At 49.6% G+C, this 21,770-nt stretch overlaps 3 protein-coding genes and 1 non-coding gene across 10 annotated transcripts in view; all 4 read left to right on the top strand.

The window, feature by feature from the left end:
- The first annotated feature begins 5,507 nt into the window (after positions 1-5,507).
- LOC136170171 (U2 spliceosomal RNA) lies at positions 5,508-5,698 on the top strand. Its single transcript, XR_010663609.1, has one exon. It is a non-coding gene; the product is annotated as a U2 spliceosomal RNA (small nuclear RNA).
- A 1,060-nt stretch (positions 5,699-6,758) lies between these two features.
- WDR74 (WD repeat domain 74) lies at positions 6,759-13,159 on the top strand. Its single transcript, XM_065937557.1, has 11 exons — positions 6,759-7,203; positions 7,285-7,391; positions 7,474-7,595; positions 9,643-9,718; positions 9,852-9,998; positions 10,165-10,266; positions 11,547-11,647; positions 11,740-11,795; positions 12,132-12,277; positions 12,379-12,435; positions 12,938-13,159. Exons 1-11 carry the CDS (start codon positions 7,140-7,142, stop codon positions 13,115-13,117), a joined length of 1,158 nt encoding a protein of 385 aa, XP_065793629.1. The 5' UTR covers positions 6,759-7,139; the 3' UTR covers positions 13,118-13,159.
- Positions 13,160-13,200: 41 nt separating this feature from the next.
- On the top strand, positions 13,201-13,774 carry TEX54 (testis expressed 54). The gene is made up of 2 exons (XM_065937558.1): positions 13,201-13,367; positions 13,475-13,774. Exons 1-2 carry the CDS (start codon positions 13,301-13,303, stop codon positions 13,678-13,680), a joined length of 273 nt encoding a protein of 90 aa, XP_065793630.1. The 5' UTR covers positions 13,201-13,300; the 3' UTR covers positions 13,681-13,774.
- A 210-nt stretch (positions 13,775-13,984) lies between these two features.
- STX5 (syntaxin 5) overlaps positions 13,985-21,770 on the top strand; it is a 29,298-nt gene continuing 21,512 nt past the window's right edge. The window contains exons 1-9 of one of the 7 annotated variants that reach the window (XM_065937552.1): positions 13,991-14,123; positions 14,564-14,664; positions 14,806-15,049; positions 16,034-16,104; positions 16,269-16,324; positions 16,443-16,513; positions 21,184-21,300; positions 21,378-21,434; positions 21,593-21,674. In XM_065937552.1, the coding sequence (XP_065793624.1) occupies positions 14,825-15,049; positions 16,034-16,104; positions 16,269-16,324; positions 16,443-16,513; positions 21,184-21,300; positions 21,378-21,434; positions 21,593-21,674 (679 nt within the window). In that variant the 5' untranslated portion in view covers positions 13,991-14,123; positions 14,564-14,664; positions 14,806-14,824. Of the gene's footprint in view, positions 14,124-14,348; positions 15,050-16,033; positions 16,105-16,268; positions 16,325-16,442; positions 16,514-21,183; positions 21,301-21,377; positions 21,435-21,592; positions 21,675-21,770 lie in introns of those variants that run through there. The other 6 variants (XM_065937549.1, XM_065937551.1, XM_065937553.1 and 3 more) reach the window with 6 other exon arrangements.

Below are 21,770 nucleotides of genomic sequence, written 5' to 3'. Positions count from 1 at the left end.
GTTGTGTCAGGACTGGTAAAGTAAAAGGCAACATAGGGGCTTCTCTGGTGGTCTTTTCTTTCTTTTTTTTTTTTTGCATTTTCATACTGTTCATGGGGTTCCCAAGGCAAGAATACTAAAGTGGTTTGCCATTCCCTTCACCCTTGGACTGCAAGTAAGTCATACCAGCCAATCCTAAAGAAAAACTGTCCTGAATTCATTAGAAGGACTGTTTTTTTTTTTTTAGAAGGACTGTTGAAACTGAAGCTCCAATGCTTTGGTCACCAGATAGGAAGAGCTAACTCATTGGGAGAGACCCTGATGCTGGGAAAAATTGAAGGAGATGACAGAGGATGAGATGGATGGCATCACTGACTCGATGAACATGAGTGAGCAAGCTCTGGGAGTTGGTGATGGACAGGGACCTGGCATGCTGCAGTCCATGGGGTTGCAAAGAATGGGACGACTGAGCGAATAAACTGAACATAGTCTAGTGGCTAAGATATATGTATACACACAATGGAATATTAGCCCCAAAAAATTGAGTCAGTTGTGAGGTGGAAGAACCTAATAGGCTTCTCTGTTGGCTGAGATGGTAAAGAGTCCGCCTGCAATGCAGGAGACCCGGGTTCGATCCCTGGGTTGGGAAAGTACACTGGGGAAGGGAATGGCAACCCACTCCAGTATTCTTGTCTGGAGAATCCCATGGACAGGAACCTGGTGAGCTCAAGAAGGAGGGGATATATGTATACTTAGAGCTGATTCACATTGATGTACAGCAAAAACCAACACAAGAGTACAAAGCAATTATCCTTCAATTATAAAAAGAATCCACACTTCCCACTGCGGGATGCATGGGTTTGAGCCCCGGTTGGGGAATTAAGATCCCACGTGCTGCATGGTGTAACAAAGAACAAAAGGGGGGTGTAAATTGAGGGGAATTGTTACATCAGTTTCATGAAAATAAAACATTAAATTACAAAATTTAAGTGTACCCACATGGAAAGAATATTCCCTTGGCCTTGCCTCTCCCTTCCCTCTCCATTACTTCCACTTCTCTCCATCTCTGCCACCACAGCTACCCACCCCCACCCCCTAAGCCACATTCATTTCTTGCCTGGAGGATCACAGGAGCCTTCTCTTCCTTTTCCCTATAGACATTAAACTTAATGAAGGCAGAGTCCATGTCTGATATTGCTTATCACTGTAGGGGTGTCTGCTCAAAGAGCATAAACAAATGGACAAATGGCCTCCCAGGAAGCACAGGTTTTCAGGTTCAGGTGGGGCCCTCACTATCAGCCCCCAGTACCCACGAAGCAACAGGCAGGAGTCAGAATAGATGCGAGTGACAGAGCTATTCCCTCTCAACCTGTAATTCAGAGGAGGAGCAGTGCTACTGCCAACCTGACATCTGAGACCTGCCAGGGAAAAGCCCGCAGAGATCTGTGCTTGGGATGCTTGACTGCAGCCTTCAAGGACGGACTGAAGCTTATTTGGCTAGGGAGCTGTGGTCTGCCGACAGACCATAGCTGGGGTCTGCTGCTGCTGCTGCTGCTAAGTCACTTCAGTTGGGTCCGATTCTGTGCAACCCCATAGACAGCAGCCCACCAGGCTGCCCCATCCCTGGGATTCTCCAGGCAAGAACACTGGAGTGGGTTGCCCTTTCCTTCTCCAATGCATGAAAGTGAAAAGTGAAAGTGAAGTCGCTCAGTCGTATCCAACTCCTAGCGACCTCATGGACTGCAGCCTACCAGGCTCCTCCATCCATGGGATTTGCCAGGCAGAGTACTGGGGTGGGTTGCCATTGCCTTCTCCGGCCCCAGGTTGGATCTTGCAGAATTTAGAGAAGGTTGGGATTGAAAGAAACTGAAGGGGCTTTCCTGGGGGCCCAGTGGCTAAAACTGCGAGCTCCCAATGCTGGAGCCTTGGGTTCGATCCCTGGTCGAGAAACTAGATCCCACATACTGCAACTAAGAGTTTACATGCCACAACTAAAACCCAACACAGCCAAATAAATATTAAAGAAAAGAAACTGATTTTTTTTTTTCTAAATATTTGGCTGCACCAGGTCTTAGTTGCAGCACCTGAACTCTTAGTTTCAGCATGTGGAATCTAGTTCCCTGCACAGAGATCCAACCCGGGCCCCCTGCATCAAGAGCCAAGTCTTAGCCACTAGACTATCAGGTAAGTCCCCAAAGAAACTGAATTTTGCTTTTGCCTTTGTATTAGTTGGTTTTTGGGTTTTGGGTGGTTTTTTTTTTTTTTTTTTTTTTGGCAACTGTAATAAGTTGCCACTCTAATGGCAGAAAGTGAAAAGGAACTAAAAAGCCCCTTGATGAGGGTGAAGGAGGAGAGCGAAAAAACTGGCTTGAAACTCAACAATAAAGAAACTAAGATCATGGCATCCAGTCCCATTACTTCATGGAAAATAGAAGGGGAAAATGTGGAAACAATGATAGATTTTATTTTCTTGGGCTCCAAAATCACTGTTGATAGTTACTTGCAGTCATGAAATTATAAGACATTTGCTCCTTGGAAGGAAAGCTATGACAAACCCAGAAGTGTTAGTTGCTCAGTCATGCCTGACTTTGTGACCCCATTGACTAGCCTGCCAGGCTCCTCTGTCCATGGGGTTCTCCAGGCAAGGATATTGGAGTGAGTAGCCATTCCCTTCTCCAGGGCATATTCCTGTCCCAGGAATCAAACCTGGGTTTCCTGCACTGCAGGCAGATTCTTTACCATCTGAGCCATTAGGGAAGCCCCTGACAAAATTAGACAGCGCATTAAAAATCAGAGACATCACTTTGCTGGCAAAGGTCTATATAGTCAAAGCTATGGTTTTCCCAGTAGTGAGAGTTGAACCATAAAGAAGGCTAAATGCTGAAAAATTGATGCTTTTGAATTTGGTGCTGGAGAAGACTCTTGAGAGTCCCTTGGACTGCAAGAAGATCAAACCAGTCAATTTTAAGGGAAATCAACCATGAATATTCTTTGAAAAGAATGATGGTGAAGTGAAGCTCCAATATTTTGGCCACCAGATTCGAAGAGCTCACTCATGGGAAAAGACCCTGATGCTTGGGAAGACTGAAAGCAAAAGGATAATGGGGTGCAGAGAGTGAGACGGTTAGATAGCATCACTGACTCAATGAACATGAATTTGAGCAAACTCCAGGAGATCCTGGCATGCTGCAGTCATGGGGTCACAGAGTCAGATGTGACTTAGTGACTGAACCACAAACTTGATGGCTTCAAACAAAGCAAATATATTATCTTACAGTTTGGGAGGTCAGAAATCTGAAATGGGTCTCCACGGGCTAAAATCAAGGAGTGCTAACAGGGTTGCATTTCTTTCTGTAGGCTCTGAAGGAGAATCTGTTTCTCTGCCTTGGCTAGATTCTAGAGGCCACCCCTTGGCTGACAAGCCTCTTCCATCTTCAAAACCAGTGATGGTTTATCAATCTTTCTGATGCTGCATCAATCTGACACTGAGTCTCCTGTCTCCCTTTGTGATCTTTGTGATTATGTACATGGAGCACATCAGATAATCCAGAACGCAGATGCAAATGCTAAATTGCTCAGTCCTGATTTTTTAGCGACCAGGCTCCTCTGTCCATGGGATTCTCTAGGGAAGAGTATTGGAGTGGGTCCAGGGGATCTTCCCTACCAGGGGGATTGAACCCTCATCTCTTTTGTTGTTGTTGTTGTTGTTGTTGTTGTTGTTGTTGAACCCTCATCTCTTATGAGCCTGCACTGACAGGCAGGGTCTTTACTACTATTGCTACCTGGGAAGCTCAGTCCAGAATGATCTCTCCTCAAAACTATTAATTTAATCATATATGTGAGTTATCTTTTGTCTGCCATGTAAGGTAACATGATGAGAAGTTCTAAGAATTAGGACATGGGCATGCAGAGGCATTATTTTGTCTACCACATTCCCTTAGTTCGGCTTCTCCCTAGAGGTTCTCGGTTTATCGATGAAGCCTGTAGAAATTGCTTCTGTTTATTAACAAGTACACAGTGTGAGAAACCGCAGTCTCTAAAGTCATAGATGATCAGACTTTGCTAGTTGTAATCATATCAGTGAAAATAGAACGTCCTCCTCTTGCTGGAAGGATCTCAACCCAGGCACGGTATGTGTGTTTGTGCGTGTGTGTGTGTGTCTGTGTGCTCAGTCGTGTCTGAGACTCCTCGCCTCTTCGCAACCCACGATTGGTAGCCCGCCAGGCTCCAGAGACACGGCCTCTAATTCCAACCCAGATGTAGAGCTCAGTTGAGGTTTCAGATAGAACGTTTTGTGTTCACACTAACACAGTTTCCAAGGAAACAGGACTTCAAGTCCCTTCTCAGCAAGAGCCTGACATTAATACCTTTCATACAGCTGGGCTTTGCTCTGAGCCTCGAAAGTACCGGTTCTGTTCAATTTGACCTGCATTGCCTCATCCCCTCTCCCACCGGTGGTTCCTGGGTTTAGGAATCAGGAGGCTCCGAAACGCTTTTCTGAGGCCGCTTTTCCCCCCGCTGTGGGGCCAACGGTGGTAGTGGACGGTACAAACGGCAAGATATAAGTGGTGGCGGGGGGGGGGGGGGGGGGATGTTACGATAAATCAGGGAACGGGGAGGAGCCGATTCCAGCCTGGAGCCCCGTAATGCGAGCGGAAGACAGTCCTAAAGGCCAACTTCCACTGTCACCTCTGGACCGAGAGCAGCATGTCCTCAGTTCTCACAAGCACCCCATAAGCGCGGGTTATTATTCCTCCATTTAACAGAGGAGAAGACAGGAGCCTAAACAACAAGCTTTGCGTGCATCCCGTGCGTGCTAAGTCCCAACAGTGGTGTTCGGCTCTGCGAACGTAACCCACCAGGCTCCTCTGTCCATGAGATTCTCCAGGTGAGAATATTGGAGGGGGTGGTGCCCTCCTCCAGGGGATCTTCCCGACTCAGGGATCGAAGCAGTCTCTCTTATGTCTCCTGCTTTGGCAGCGGGATTCGTTACCACTAGTGCCACCTGGGAAACACAAGCAACACGCCTCGTGGCATCAAATCAGGAACTGGTGGACAGGGGTCCCAACTCGGTTCTTTGGACACCAAAGTCAGCGCTCAGGAACCGCGGGTCTTTCCAAGTAAACGTCCGGAAAAGGGGCGCCGCCCTGCATCCGCTTCAGCAGACTAACGACCACCACAGCTCTGCTGCACCTTCAGGCGGGGAGAGATCGCCAGTCTCCGAGGGTAAGACACCAGGCGGCCATAGAAACCAAGTCTACCATGGGGACCAATCCCAGAAAGCGAAAAAGCAGTGGGGCGGGTTTATGCAAAATACATAGGGAGTTAGCCGGAAGGAGAAGCAGTAAACGATACAATTTGAGGTCTATTTCCAAATTTTAGTTACTATTATGAATCACAAATGATGAAAAATTGGTTTTAAGCAAGACTGCACTTTGAGAAGAATCTAATGAATTAGGCCATGAAAGTCACCACAATCGTAAAAGCTACTCTAAGAATAAGGCTGGCCCGGAGAGACACTTGTCGTTATCGCTTCTCGGCCTTTTGGCTAAGATCAAGTGTAGTATCTGTTCTTATCAGTTTAATATCTGATACGTCCTCTATCCGAGGACAATATATTAAATGGATTTTTGGAACTAGGAGTTGGAATTGGAGCTTGCTCCGTCCACTCCACGCATCGACCTGGTATTGCAGTACTTCCAGGAACGGTGCACCCCCCTTCGGGGGAAATAAATATTGTTCCAAAGAAAGACTTGCTGTGATTAAGATGCCTTGTAGTTAACCTGGCTTAACAACTCATCGCTAGTTTGAACACATTCTCTGCATTCTAGGGGGTCGCGAAGTTTTAAGACGCGATTGAGTTAACGGGTAGAGGTGGTTGTGGTGTTTCTGCGGCCTAATCGCGCGGCCTGTCTGGAATGTTAAGCTCTGAAACTTGTTTGCAGTTTTCCAGCTATGGTAGTAAGCAAGATGTTTTTCTGTGGAGGACAGATCTGCTAGGCAAGAGTGGTAATGCTTTATTCTTACTGGTACAATTTTAAACAGCAAAATTTCAGAGAGAAGGGGAGGGTGGGATGTTTCGAAAGAACAGCATGTATATTATCCGTGGTGAAACAGACCACCAACCCAGGTGGGAGGCATGAGTCAAGTGCTCGGGCTTCTTGGGCTGGGTAGATCCAGGGGAATCGGGGGGAGAGGGAGGTGGGATGGGAGACTGGGAGACCGGGATGGGAGACCGGGAGACCGGGATGGGAGACCGGGAGACCGGGATGGGAGACCGGGAGACCGGGATGGGAGACCGGGAGACCGGGATGGGAGACCGGGATGGGAGACCGGGAGACCGGGAGACCGGGATGGGAGACCGGGAGACCGGGAGACCGGGATGGGAGACCGGGATGGGAGACCGGGATGGGAGACCGGGAGACCGTGTAACTCTATGGCTGATTCACATCAATGTATGACAAAACCCACTGAAAAAAAAATAAATAAATAAATAAACAAACACACAGCTTCTCACATAGTTAAACACAAAAGTAAATAAGAAAAGCAAAAAAAAAAAAACTTATTTCAGACGAGTCATTCAAATAACGGGGCCGTTATGAGATTTTAAAGTTGGAGCTTATCTTTGGAAGAACAGTTTCTTTTAATTTTGTAGATCTTCATTGCCCATGGTGCCATTTTATACCATCAGCAAATCAACGTGAGGAAATAAAAATAACGCCCCTACCTTCCCTTTCCAAAACCGAGCTCGTCGGTTTCATTTCCCCCAACTTTGTTCATTTTGTCCTATTACGCTTGCAGTTGAAGCCATGCGCCTCATTAGTGATTTGAGTCTTTCCTGATATAAGCTTTTTTCTTCTCTTGTACAGAAAACGTACATTGCTTTAGAGCAGAGAAAGAGAGTTAGGGGCTGCCTGAATCCGATATTGTGGTTCAGATCGTGTGCCTTTTACTCCAAATGTAAAATGGTCAAGTTACTGTTCAGATCTCCACAAACAAGTCTCCAGATTTCATTTTTGTAAAAAGTAAAACCAGCTGGCGGGGAGAATATTTTTACTCTTCCGGTTCTTTAAATGGAGTTCCTCCGTATCCGACTGGGCGCAAGCTGGTGACGCAGGCGCTGCGCCGGAAGTGTGAGCCTTGGGTTCCTGAGCTCCGCTATGGCGGCTGCGGCTGCACGCTGGAACCATGTGTGGGTTGGCACCGACACTGGCATCCTGAAAGGTGGGTAGCGGAGTCTGGGGTCGGGAACTGCGGGCGTCACCGTTTCGCGACTCTGATGCGATTGACGTCCGTATCCCGCAGGAGTGAACCTTCAGCGCAAACAGGCGGCGAACTTCACAGCGTCAGGACAGCCGCGGCGCGAAGAGGCGGTGAGCGCCCTGTGTTGGGGTGCGGGCGGCGAGACACAGGTGAGCGACCGCTGACAAGAGCTGGGAGTCTGGGGCGCCGCCGCCTCGCTCTCCTCGCCATCCTGTGCTCCTCTGCCCGCAGATCCTGGTGGGCTGTGCCGATGGAACAGTGAAGCACTTCAGCACCGAGGAAGGCAGGTTCCAGGGCCAGAGGCAATGTCCTGGAGGGGAGGGCACGTTCCGAGGCCTCGCCCAGGTCGACGGGTAAGACCAAGCCCCTTGCAGAAACACTCAGGTCGTAGCGAGAGTGTTGAGGCTCCCGCTGGACAACCGAGTGATGGCGATCAACCCTGAGGTGATGTGAGCCTGGTCTGCGTGACAGGGACCTTTTTCCTGCCTTCATCCGTTCATTCCTATAACAAACATTTATGAAACACTTACTTGGTTGTTTGTAGGCACTGGGCGAAATGCAAAGGCTTAAGTAAACCAGACATTGTATCTGCCATCATAGAGTTTGCTTCTTCCAGAGTTTTGTTTTTTGGGTTTTTGTTTTTGTTTTTTTGGCATAATAACCTTTTGGATGACCCTGAGCACATCATTTAATAGTTTGAAAGTGAAAGAGTTAGTTGCTCAGTCGTGTCCGACTCTTTGCAACCCTATGGACAGTAGCCCGCCGGACTCCTCTGTCCGGGATTTTCCAGGCAAGAATACTGGAGCAATTTGCCATTTCCTTCTCCAGCGGATCTTTCCGAGTCTCTTGCACCGCAGGCGGTCTCCTGCATTGCAGGAGATTCTTTACCAACTGAGCCACTAGGGAAGTTTAGAATATGTTTTTAAATGGGGTCTAACAACCACCACCAAAGTGGTAAAGCTCCTAAAGTAAAGAATAGGAAATGCTGGGTTGCAGACTTAGTTTTCTTCTGAAGGAGAAGAGAGAGGCTATGAGCTGACTGTGTAGGTTTGGTGATGTTAATTCTGACAGGTGAGTCTGGAAAGCTGGATCGGGGGAGACGGGGTGGAGGAATATTTGAACTTGGCCTTGAAGATTGGGTAGAATTTTGACAGGTGGAGAAAGGAGTAAGGGCATTCTAGAAAGAGGCTTCTGCCTGAGCAGAGGCCAAGGATTGGTGTGAGGCTACAGGGCACATCACAGAGAAGATAAACAACATTTGGGGATTGAAGAGAAGACTCTTGAGTCTCTTGGACTGCAAGGAGATCAAACCAATCAGTCTTAAGGGAAATCAGTCCTGAATATGCATTGGAAGGAGTGATGCCAAAGCTCCAATACTTTGGCCACCTGATACAAAGAATTGCTGGAAAAGATTGAAGGCAGGAAGAGAAGAGAATGACAGAGGATGAGATGGTTGGATGGCATCACCAATTTGATGGACAGGAGTTTGGGCACGCTCCAGGAGTTGGTGATGGTCAGGGAAACCTGGCATACTGCAGTCCACGGGGTCGCAAAGAGTTGGACACAACTGAGCAACTGAACTGAACTGGGGGTTGAAGCCCAGGAGACTTTTTTTTCCCCTTTTTAAAAACTTATAAGGAAGAATTTTAATATAAGATAAATGAGTTAAGTTGGGATTTAAGGTAAAGTGCTTTAAGTTTCAGGCTGAGCAATCTGCAGTTTCATAGGTAGTGAGGCATGATTGGTTTCTTAGCAGGAAACACTGTGGTCAGAGCTGTGAGCCTGCAGGAATGTGGAGATGGATAGGAGATGGGGCAGTTGGGAGACTGTTGCCACAACCCAGGAAAACCCAGAGCCTGACAGTTGGGGAGGGTGGGCAGATATGAGAAAGAGCAGAGGGCTTGGGCCATACAGATCCTGGTGAGAGATTGGCTTGTCTGGTCTGACACCCAGGAAAGGGAACTTAAGAGAGGAAGCTGGTGTTTGATTCTGACCAAAGACTAAATCCAGAGCAGTCCCATTTCAGTGCTTTCAGAGCTCTTCCTCCTGACTCCTGGTGAGCACATCAAGAAAGATCAGCAGGGCCAGGTGCCCCAGGTGGAGCTGTGGAATAGCAAAGATTCTGCTTTGCAGTGTCACAGTCTTGATTGCAGCTCTGATTCTGACATTTATAGCTAAGTGGCAGTTTCCTTACTTATAAGACCGGTAAACCATTACCTTGATGAGGAAATTAAATAACAGTCATCAAGCCCTGCCCAGACCTGAGTTACCTAGAGGCTTCCTTAGGAACAGGGCTGGTAGGAGGGAGTCTAGTTCATATGAATTTGGGGGTGGGTCGACTGGGGACAGAGAACACCATTTACCCTTGCTCTTTTAACTCTATCCTCCCTTTGCCTGCAGCACCCTCATCACATGTGTGGATTCTGGGATTCTTCGAGTCTGGCATGACAAGGACAAGGAGGCATCCTCTGACCCAGTGAGCCCCCCCCCCCCAGTCCTGATCCTGATGGTTGGGGAAGGTGGGGCCCAGGGTAAAGCCAATGAAGGCTTTGGGGGAGGAGGATTAAGGATCTGGAAGTGACTCATCTCCCCTCTCTCATTCTTTTCAGCTCCTGGAACTGAGGGTGGGCCCTGGGGTATGTAGGATGCGCCAAGACCCAGCACGCCCCCACATCGTTGCCACAGGTGGGAAGGAGAATGCTCTGAAGGTGTGGGACCTGCAGGGATCTGAGGAGCCTTTGTTCAGGGCCAAGAACGTGAGTGATGGTGGGTGGAGAGGACCTGGGTCCCAATTTCCAGGAGTCGAGGCCACTGATTATGAATTGGAGACCAGCTGGATTTTAGAGGATGATGATAGAGGGCAGAAGGAAGGGACACACTGAGCCCCTCCCAGCTCTGTTCATCATCTACTGACCCCACCAGGTACGGAATGATTGGCTCGACCTGCGGGTTCCCATCTGGGACCAGGACATACAATTCCTCCCAGAGTCACAGAAGCTCGTCACCTGTACAGGGTACCACCAGGTGAGGCACACATCTCACCCCTATCTTTTTCTGGGCTCACATAGCTTCCTAGAGAAACAGGAAGCTTGCTCTTTGCAGGCTTGGTCCCCACCACTTGGCATAGCCACTCTTCTCGCCATCCTTCTGTCATCCCTGAGCTCCCAGAAAGACCATTTCCCCCATCTGTTCCAGTCGAGTGGCTAAGCCAGTGACCTTCGCTTACTACATTCTAGGAAGGAGTTGCCTGAACTGTGATTCTTCCTTTTCCTCCCACCTGGAAGAGAGAAGGGAGTGTACCCTTCATAGTAGAATCACATGGGGCCTGTGTTATGAGAAGACATGGACTGGGTATCAAAAGAACTGGGTTCTGGTCCTGATGGCAGCCTCTAATTTCGTTTGGGACCCAAGCATGACCCTCTAGTATCTGTAATAACTGGTCTCCACTCCTCAGCTGTATAGGAAAGGCCCAACTGGGGATCTTTTCAGCTGGGCTTTTTTTTTTTTTTTTTGACCGAGCTGTATGGCAATCATACCTCCCTGATCAGGGATCGAATCCGAAGTGGAAGCTCAGAGTCCTAACCATTGGACCACCAGGGAATTTGAAATCCTAAGACCTAGGAAGGACTGGGTGGGGCTACATTTGCCCTGCATCCTCTGCTCTGCATCTGAAGTCTGCTCTTGGTAAACAGTTCTGCTCAGAAAACATATGAGGGCTTCCTCTCTCCTTCCTGTTCAGGCTTAACTTCTTTCTCTGTGTGAGTTCAGCAACTCTGACAGTTGGGCCAGCTTGCTGTTGCATCATGAGAGGGGAGTATAGATGGAACGCTCACACATGTAGACCATGGGGATGCTGCTGCTCCTAGCCTGGGGGACCTCTGTTCTCAGCTCTATACATTCATGTTCCTCAGCAGCTCTCCTCTACTCCTCAACACTTAGAAAAGAAGTGTGTATTTCAAATGAGAAAGTTTCTCTGAAAGAGTGGATTGTAAAAGCAGTGTATGGGGTAGGGGGGCTTCCCTGGTGGCTCAACGGTAAAGAATCTGCCTGCCAACGCAGGAGGCTTGGGTTCAATTCCTGGGTTGGGAAGATCCCCTGAAGGAGGAAATGGCAACCCACTCCAGTATTCTTGCCTGGGAAATCCCATGGACAGAGAAACCTGGTGGGCTACAGTCCATGGGGTCACAGAAGAGTTGGAAACAACTTAGCAACTAAACAACAAATGAGGGGAAGTGAAGATGCAGAGGAGCCAGGGGGGCTACGCAGAGTAAAGGTACTATTGTGATGTCTCAGTCTTCTTCCAGGTCCGTGTCTATGATCCAGCCTCCCCTCAGCGCAGGCCAGTCCTTGAGGCCACCTACGGAGAGCACCCACTGACAGCCATGACCCTCACGCCTGAGGGCAAGTGAGTGTGTAGCGAGCACAGTGGGGCCTGGGGAGGACTCCAGGGGGCTCCTGCTGACCGAACCATGTATGTCTCTCTGGTCTCCTCCTCAGTTCAGTGATTGTGGGGAATACTCATGGACAGCTGGCAGAAATTGACCTTCGACAAGGTGAGTAGACCAGGGAGCCTTGCAGGGGGGCAGGGGTGGGGAGGAAGGGCAGGATTCCCCTCTGACAAGGGGCGGTGGAGCTGCCAAACCCTCTTTCAGGTACCAGAACCAGGCTCAGTCCAGGTTCTGCCAAAAGCTGTGTGACCTTGGACAAATTACTCTGTCAATTCTCTGTGCCTTAGTTTCTTCACCTGAAAAATGGAGATGTTAATGGTAACTGCCGTGTCAGCATTATGTTAAATGAGGATTAAATGTTGAAAGAAAGTGATTTGAACAGAAAACACTCAATAAATGATGGCTGACCAGTTAGCACTGATAGCCGCCCCCTTTTTCCAGGGCGCCTGCTGGGCTGTCTAAAGGGACTGGCGGGCAGCGTCCGAGGGTTGCAGTGCCACCCTTCAAAGCCCCTACTAGCCTCCTGTGGTTTGGACAGAGTCTTGAGGATACACAGGATCCGGAATCCACGAGGCCTGGAGCATAAGGTGAGAAACCACTCATTCCAGCTCGTTGTGCCCTCCTCCCTCCCCCACTCTTGCTTCTGTTTCAGCAGACCTGGCCCCTTAAGGTCCCTCATCTCTTGCAGGTTTATCTCAAATCTCAATTGAACTGCCTTCTCCTGTCAGGCAGGGATAACTGGGAGGTAAGCTCTTGGGTCTGGGAATGTGGGAGCTAAGGGTACAGGTGTGAGGATCTCTCTGTGAAGAGGAAAGGGAAGCAGCTGGAACTTAGACCTGAGACTGTCCACCCACTTGCCAGGTATAGTCCTGACAGGGTCATTGCCAAGGGTAACATAGGAGCATGGATGAAGTGAAGTGAAGTGAAAGTCACTCAGTCATGTGTGACTCTTTGTGACCCCATGGACTGTAGCCCACCAGGGTCCTCTGTCCATGGAATTCTCCAAGCCAGAATACTGGAGTGGGTAGTCATTCCCTTTTCCAGGGGATCTTCCTAACCCAGGGATTGAACCCAGGTCTCCCACATTGCAGGCAGATTCTTTCCCAGCTGAGCCGCCAGGGAAGTCCAGGAGCATGGATGGGCATGATTTTAGGAGCAGGAAACAAGGGGTGGTGCCTGGAGGAATGATTCTCCTCCCTGTGGGTCTGTTATTGTACCTCTGACTCCTGAGGGCTTCTACTCACCAGGATGAACCGCAAGAGCCTCAGGAGCCCACCAAGGTGCCCTCAGAAGACACAGAGACAGATGAACTTTGGTCCTCCTTGGAGGCAGCTGCCAAGCGGAAGCTCCCCAATTGGGAGCAGACCCAAGGCGCTCTCCAAGCCAGACGGAGAAAGAAGAAACGACCTGGGTCCCCCAGCTCCTGAAGAGCTTGTGTTCACTTTGTAAATAAACACCTTAAAAACGTACCATGACTTTGCCTTTTGTGATGGGAGAGTGGTGGCGGCTCCCTGAGCTGAGCTGGTGGGGGTATCTGACGTCACAAAAGCAGGGCCGGGAACTTGGCGGCTGGTGCGGGTGGCACCGAGTGCAGGGCCGCATGTGGGGCCATGGGCTGCTGCCAAGACAAGGACTTTCAGATTTCGGATGAGCAGGCCAAGGAGGCCGGGTCAGAAGGTGGGACCAGAGACACACCGGGGGGCCCAGGGAGCTGGGAGTGGGGACCGGACCACCCGGAGGTTGGACTGGGGAGAGTGGAACTCAGCGTCCTCGCGTCCTCGCAGGCACTGATGCGGACTCGGCGGAGCAACGGGATCGCAGGTCGAACGAAAGTCTTCTGATCACTGTGCTGTGGCGGCGGCTATCCATGTTCAGCCGTCGGGGTTCCTCTCGGTCAACCAAGAGGCAGGCAGTCCAGAATCTAAAGCCGGCGAGTAGGATCCAGGAGCGCGAGCAGGAGATGATCCAGGAGGAGCCGGAGAAGGGGTGACTCCAGCCCTGTTCTCACTCCTCCCCAGCCTTCAGAGAATAAAGTTTCTAACGTGTACCTGCCTGAGCGCTTGTGCCTCGGCTTTCGGCACGTAGGGCGCGGGCACCACCAGGGTCGCGGGCTCTTTAAGGCTCCTTCCCTGAGGTTGGCCAGTCCCCTGGGCCCCCCGACTTTAGTTCCTTGGGGGCGGGGCCATAGGGTAGCCTAGCCAATGGGAGGGCGAATTAACACATGCGTTTTTGGTGGAGGGGCGTGTCTCTCGGGTCGCCGGGCTCTAAGAGGCGTGGTACCGCCTTCCTGTTACCGGGGGTGGGGTTACGTGTGGGTGACGTGGCGGCTTCCAGTTTTTGGTCGGGTTTCGGCGGCTTCGGCTCCAGGGGGAGGAGGTGGTGACGATCTGGGAGATTGTAGCAGCGGCGGCAGCGGCAGGCGGCAGAAAGGAGGTAGGACTCGGTAGGGTCTGGCTGCCGTGCCTGCTCTGGGCCGCTCTTTCCGAGGACGGCGCCGGGCGGGGGGAAGGGAACCAGGGACAAGCGGGCAAGTCCTGCCGGCCCGGCTCGGAGTGAGCGAATACCTCACCGTCCAATCAGAAAAGTTCCTTGAAGAAGGACGTCGGCGTTAGCTAATCAGTGTTTGCAGACTTCCAGAAGGTGGGACTTGGGAGAGGGGAGGGTGGGACTTCCTGCTTCAAATAAACACCTAGAGATTCCCCCCTCCGCCCACCGAAGTGTGTCCCTCTGAGGTGGTCCGTCCACGTTTCTTCCTGAGGAGTCGGAGGAACCAGTGGATACGAGAGGGCCCAGTTAGGGCCTGGGGCAGTTGCACGGGACGGGCTGGAGCCTCAGGGCCACAGGACCTGGCTCTGGCCCTGCCTCTACTTCAGGGCCCCGGCCCGCGCTGTGGCCGCCGGAACCAAGTTGGAAGAAGAGTCTGAGGAGGGGGACGGCTTGGGCCGCAGAAGAAGCAGGATCTTGTCAGCTGCGGGTCGGTCCCAGGATCTACGGGTGGCTTCGGGCTCGAAACTCCGTGCCAAGTGCAGAGGGGCCCCGAAGAACTGCTGGTTGGGGCGGGGGATTGGTGGAGAAGGAGGCTGCCTGGGGAATGACACTCTCCCCTCCACCACAGTCCGAGGTTATGCGTCTCAATGATCCCGCGGAAACGCTACGGATCTAAGAACACGGATCAGGGTGTCTACCTGGGTCTCTCAAAGACACAGGTCCTGTCCCCTGCAACTGCTGGCAGTAGCAGCAGCGACATCGCCCCTCTGCCCCCCCCAGTGGCCCTGGTCCCTCCCCCTCCCGACACCATGTCCTGCCGGGATCGGACCCAGGAGTTCCTGTCAGCCTGCAAGTCCCTGCAGAGCCGTCAGGTAAGGACCTGGACTGGGAGAAGCAGAGTGAGTCTTACTCAAACCTGGGAGAGGGGGTGCTCCAGCACCGTTGATTGAAGTAATTGTTGGGGGAGTCTGATGGAGACCTGGTCCAGCTTGGGATGGTAGGATGTAACAAGCAGAGAAAAGGTGGGCTAGCTAATCTAGAGGCAAGAATCCAGACTTTGTTGATGTTTTGTTTAATCAGGAATCTAGGGTTGCTATTCTGGAACGAATATCTCAGGGCGAGAAATGATTACAGTATATTTGGTTTGGATAAGGAACAGGTTCTAGAAAGAGCCTTTATTTAGTTCAGAGACAAACGCTTTAAATTCTCATTCCAGTATAATTCTACCAAGTTTGCTTCATGACAACATGGAAGTTAAACTAGTTGGACCTCAGTTTTTATATCTGTAAAATGAAAGAACCTTTCCAAATAAAGTAATTTTAATAAAAATCACTTGGGAGTGCTTTTTTTAAAAATTAGATTGCTTTGTTTTGTTCCAGACTTTCTGAATCCAAGTGGAAACTTGAGTAATTGTGATTTTAAATAGTTTTACTGCTCAGTTGTTGTTTACAACTGCTCTTCTATATCATCTCCAAGAGCTTCCTGTTTATCCTCTCAATTCCCCAGTTGGAGGAATGGAATGGTAATACTAGTTACCATTTATTTAGTGCTTATCATGGACCTGATATTTGGCTAAAATAATTTATAACCCTTATGTTTTTTAATCTTAGCAACAACAAAAGGAGATGTGTAGAATTGTCTCCATTTTACATAAGCGGAAACAGAGATTCAGAGTCGTTTAAGTCACTTGTCCCCAGGCCCCCTTCTAGGAAGTGGTGGTATCAGGTTTTGTGTGGCCTATCCAGTAGACGATGTCACTAGCACTAGAGGGCGAGTTTAGAGGATTCCTGGGGAATAGTGAAAGCTGGCAATGGGAAGGAAAAACTAAAGTTTGACTTTTTAACATTGCCTTTCAGAATGGAATCCAGACAAACAAGCCGGCTCTGCGTGCTGTCCGGCAGCGCAGTGAATTTACCCTCATGGCCAAGTGAGTTGGGAGAAGTTATGTGGTGGGTTGGCCAGTGTCTGAGGAGAGGTAGTCTTGCCTCTGGTGACCTTGGTGGCGAGGACTGGGATTGGTTGTGCTGGTGCTACGGTGGGCAAGGCCCTCTCCTTCCCTTCCACAGTGTTCTCACTTGTGCTCATTTGCAGGCGCATTGGGAAAGACCTCAGCAACACATTTGCCAAGCTGGAGAAACTGACAATCTGTGAGTGTTCCTGGACCTTTCGGAGCTGGGGCAGTGAACACCAGAGGGCTGAGGAACCATACCGTCTTGAGTCTGGTCTCCGACCTCACCTGTGGTGGCTTCTTGTTTGTCTCTGCAGTGGCAAAGCGCAAGTCCCTCTTTGATGATAAGGCAGTGGAAATTGAGGAGCTAACTTATATCATCAAACAGGTGAGTGACTAGCAGTCAGGAGAGTCGGGCATTCCAGTTGGATCACTTCCATCTTTTTCCCTTGCTATAGAGTCTCAAAGCAAGTTTCTCAAGCCAACTCCAAGCATCCTACTCCTCTGTTGTGTCAGTGGTCATCTACCGTATACAAAGCACTGTGCTGGACACTTGCCACAGAAGCATTATGAGGCAGATACCAGCCTTTAAGGGCTTATTGTCTGGAAGAAGTATCCAGTCCCATAAACTCACGCTTACAGTGAATAGGCAGCTAGTGGCACAGAAAAGATTGTACAAAAAGATGAATGAGATTCTGGGTATGCTGGGAAATATTTTATCGAGGAGGTGAAAACTGAGCTGGTTTCGAGGCTTGTGGAGAGGCAACAGAAGAACATTTGAGACAGAGGAAACTGTGCAGAGGCATGTCTCATAAAAGGGAAAAGTTCAAGTCTTTGCTCAGATGTCACGTGCTCAGGGAGGCCTACCTTGCTGTTTAATACCCCAGCCCCCCCAACTCTGATCTCCCTTACCTTGCTCTGTTTTCTTGTTTATAGTACTTGATACATTCTAACAGTCTCTATAAAGCTTGTGTCTGTTGTTGTTTCCTCCCACTTACCTCATCCACATCAAGAAGAAAGAAAATAACAAATGGGAATGCCACAAGAGCAGGAATTTTTCTTTCTCTTTGTTCAGGGATGTATCCCAGACACCTGTGACAGTGTCTGGTGTATGGTGCTCAATTGTTCAGTCGTGTCTGACTCCTTGCAACCACATGAACTGTAGCCCACCAGGCTCCTCTGTCCATGGAATTCTTCAGGCAAGAATACTGGAGTGGGCTGCCATTTCCTACTCTAGGGCATCTTCCCGACCCAGGGGTCAAACCCGTGTCTCTTGTGTCTCCTGCATTGGCAGGCAGATTCTTTCCCACTGCACCACCTGAGAATCCCCTGGCATGTATTCGTTGCTCAGTACTTGTTGATCATGGCAGCAGATGAGGCTGAAAAGGTAGACTGGTAGCTGATTGTAAAGACCATCATGGGGCTTGGAAAGGACTGTAGAATCATTCTGAATGTGTGGGCTGCAAAGACGATTAGAACCTGGATTCCAGTTCTGTCTGCAAGACACTGGTATAGCAGCTCTAACGATATGATTTGTGTCTTTCCCAGAATAATGTAATAAGGATAACATGAGAAATTGAATGTCCGTGGGAGGAAGAAAAACACCCTGGAGCATGAATGGGCAGAGAGGTGAGGGTAGAGGCATGTGCAGTTGTCCGGTATGAATATGATTATGGCAGAGGCCAAAGGGCAGACACATTGAAGAGATGCTATGCTGAATGGGAGAGGGTTCCATTAACTATTGGGGTGTTATTACTCTTTTTTAAATACTTATGTGTTTGGCTGCATTGGATTTTAGTTATGACACGTGGGACCATCACTGCATCGTGGGGGATCTTTCCTCGCAGCGCACTGATTCTCTAGTTATGGTGTGTGTGCTCAGTAGTTGTGGCATTTTGGCTTTGTTGCTTCAGACCATTTGGGATCTTTGTTTGTTAACCAAGGATTGAACCCAAGTCCCCTGCTTTGCAAGGCAGATTCTTAACCACTGGGCCACCAGGGAAGTCCATGTTGGAGCATTATTGCATAGGTAACCACTGACTGGATTGAGACAGACTTCAAATCCCAGGCTCACCACTTATGATGTTGGGTAAGCTACCTTATCCTGGAGAAGGAAGGGGAAAGATCCCCTAGAGAAGGAAATGGCAACCCATTCCAGTATTTTTGCCTGGGAAATCACATGGTTGGGGGTGCCTGGCAGGCTACACCCCTTTTAAAGAAAAAGGTGATGATAACAGTACACACCTTGAAGGGTTGTTGTGAGGCTTCGTTGGTTTGTTTTTTCAATCTCTCACGTTACTGAGTGACTTTTGGCTGCCTGTTTCTGGGGATTCAAAACAAAGAAGACCCATATGATCCCTGCCTTTGGGAACTTCTTTCCAAGTGGGTGAACCAAACAGTATATGCTGCTGCTGCTGCTAAGTCACCTCAGTCGTGTCCGACTCTGTGTGACCGCATAGACAGCAGCCCACCAGACTCCCCCGTCCCTGGGATTCTCCACGTAAGAACACTGGAGTGGGTTGCCATTTCCTTCTCCAATGCATGAAAGTGAAAAGTGAAAGTGAAGTTGCTCAGTCGTGTCTGACTCTTAGTGACCCCATGGAATGTAGCCTGCTAGGCTCCTCCGTCCATGGGATTTTCCAGGCAAGAGTACTCTAGTGGGTTGCCATTGCCTTCTCCAAAACAGTGTATAAGTAAACAGAAAATAAAATTTCAGGTAGTGGGACATCCTATTAAATAAAGAGAGTGAGCGCCTCAGGGTAGGGGCCACTTTATATGGGGTGATCTGGGATGGCCTAGCTGAGGAAGGGACATGGAGACCTGAATGGTAAGGAAAAAATTGGTCATCCAAAGATCGGAGGGGGCACATTCTAGAAAGTGGGAGTGGCAAAGGGAGAGGCCCTGAGGCCTGAGTGACTTTGATACATTTGACATGTGGAAGAGGCCAGTGTGGCTGCAGCACAGCCAGTGAGAAGGCGGCTGGTGGGGTAAGGCCAGAGGAGTGGGCAGACCAAGACCGTATAGCTATGTAAGCTAGGTGAGGAATGTAGATTCTTTTCTAGATTTAGTGGGAAGCTCTTAGAAGATTTTAAGAGTGGGGATGACATACATGCCCTGTTTTGGGTTTGGAGGGTCACTCTGGTTGTTGTGTAGAAAATGGCTTGTCGGGGGCAGACTCTGAAAGAAACGTCACTTAGGAGGCTCTGGGCGATTTTCGAGAGTGAAGACAGTTTGGACTAGTGTGGCTTTGTTAGAGAAGAAAATGGGTGGACATATTCAGAGTGTATGTTGGAATCAGCTGGGTTCTTTGTGGGTTCCTTGTAGATTAAGGGAAGGGAGGAATTGAGGATGACTTGCTAAGTTTTTTGTCTGAGCAGCTGGTGAATGGTGGTGCCATTTTCCAAAATGGCACAGAGGAAGGCGGAATAGCTTTTCAGGGCAGGTGGGGTGTAAAGAGTTGCTTTCTACATGGAGAAAGTCATAAGCTGCTTAGCAAGTTGTGTGCTACACAGCAATCAAAGCCAGGGCTGCTGTTCTGTTCACAAAGTCTGAATACATAGTAAACGCTCGGTGAACGTTGTCATTGTGCTGTGGCATATAGGTTGGGTTAAGGAGTTGTCAGCATGTGACTTAGAAGCTTTTAGCTTGGGCACCCATGTGGGGAGTAGTGGCATTTTCTGAGCTCCTGGGGGAGGAGATTTTATGGGGGGAAACCTGGAATACAGTTTCGGATACATGGCTGTCAGCAGCAGAAATTGTCCAGGGGACTCGAGAATCCTTGGGGCTGGGGTACTAATTCAGGGGACTGTTGGAGGGATTCTAGAAGTTGCCTAATCTAGTATTTTTTAGCCTATTTTTTGAACTATTTGTGACCCCTTTCCCCTCCCCCTCCTCTTTCTCCTCTGGTTCTGCCCTGGACCTAGCTGCTCTGGGGCAAGCTTTCTCTGCCACTCCCGGTCAGTCCTTCATCTCCCTTGTCTTATGAGGCCCTCAGCAGGTAGAGTTGGGAAAGCAGAGGATCCACTGGCCTCGTGTAGAAAGGCTGGCTGTGCTACTAACTCACATATAAAGTTCGACAAGTCACACCTTTCACTCTTTTGGAACAGTAATTTAAAATATACTAATTAAAATAATTTAAAATATAAATTTAAAATAATTTAAAATATGTGTGTGTGTGTGTGTGTGTTTAAGTAGCTTAGTCGTGTCCGACTCTTTGCAACCCTATGGACTATATAAGTCTACCAGGCTCCTCTGTCCATGGAATTCTCCAGGCAAGAATACTGGTGTGGTAGCTAGTCCCTTCTCCAGGAGATGTTCCTGACCCGGGGATCAAACCTTGGTCTCTTGCATCCCTACCGTCTAAGCCACCAGGGAAGCCCATATATATATATATATATATATATTTGACTGCACCGGATCTTAATTGCAGCATGCAAATTCATTGCAGTTCAAGATTCTTTCTTCAATCTTCATTGCAACACACAGGATCTTTAGTTGTGCTGTGTGGGATCTAGTTCCCTGAGCACGGATCGAACCCGGGCCCCCTGCACTGGGAGTGCAGAGTCTTAGCCACTCTAAGGGACTTAGCCACTCAGGGGAGTCCCTGCAGTAGTAATTTTTTAAAAGGAATTGTGTATATAAAAACCATTTCATTGATGTTTCTAGGACTCCTCCCATCTCCTGAGTACAGCACAGATGCTTTGTTGGTCAGCATGCTCTGGATCTGAGATTCTGGCCTTTTAAGGGGTTCTGTGGTCATGAGCAGGGCCTCACAGTAGTGGGTAGGGCAGTAGGGTAAAGGGAGAAAACAACTCAGTTCTTTACAAACAGACGAGGCCATATTTCACCTCTTTCTGGCTCTACTCTGCAGGGACTGAGCCAGAGCAACCTCCAGAGGTTGGACTGTACCAGCAGGCCCTTCTGGTCTGACTATCTGAGACAGCGTCACCCCTGCTAGTATGTTCATCTTGCCACCCCTGCCAGAGATGTCCCTGTGGGAGAGATACTGGCTGAGGAGCCCTGGTTGATACTCGGTTTCTCTGTTGGCTCTTTCACCAGGACATCAATAGTCTCAACAAACAAATCGCCCAGCTTCAGGACTTTGTGAGGGCCAAGGGCAGCCAGAGCGGCCGGCACCTGCAAACCCATTCCAACACCATCGTGGTCTCCCTGCAGGTGGGACCAGGGAGAGGGGGCGGCAGAAGGGAGGAGGCGTTGTCTTCTCTGGCTGACCCTCTCTCCTCCTCTTCCAGTCGAAACTGGCCTCCATGTCCAACGACTTCAAGTCAGTTTTAGAAGTGAGGACAGAGGTGAGAAGAAGCTGTGTAGGAGGGGATAGAAATCTGGGCCTGAGGGCCCCGGAGGGCAGTGGGAAGGGCAAGGGCAACAGGGTCACGGGCACCAGGGGGGTCTAATGTGCCCGCTTTCCAGAGGCCTCAGGACCTTTGCATTTCTTCCCTAAACCCAGAACCTGAAGCAGCAGAGGAGCCGGCGGGAGCAGTTCTCCCGGGCGCCTGTATCAGCCCTGCCCCTTGCTCCCAACCATCTGGGTAAGTTGCAGGCGATTCAGGGAGCCCTGAGGGGTAAGGCATAGTGACTCTGGGTCTGAGGGTATCTTCCTAAGGCAGGGGTTGGGTAGGAGAGCG

The sequence above is a fragment of the Muntiacus reevesi genome, chromosome 5 (genome assembly GCF_963930625.1).
Source record: "Muntiacus reevesi chromosome 5, mMunRee1.1, whole genome shotgun sequence".
NCBI classification, from domain to species: domain Eukaryota; kingdom Metazoa; phylum Chordata; class Mammalia; order Artiodactyla; family Cervidae; genus Muntiacus; species Muntiacus reevesi.
Note: the sequence above shows the minus strand (reverse complement) of the source record. Positions and strands in the feature narration are given on the sequence as shown.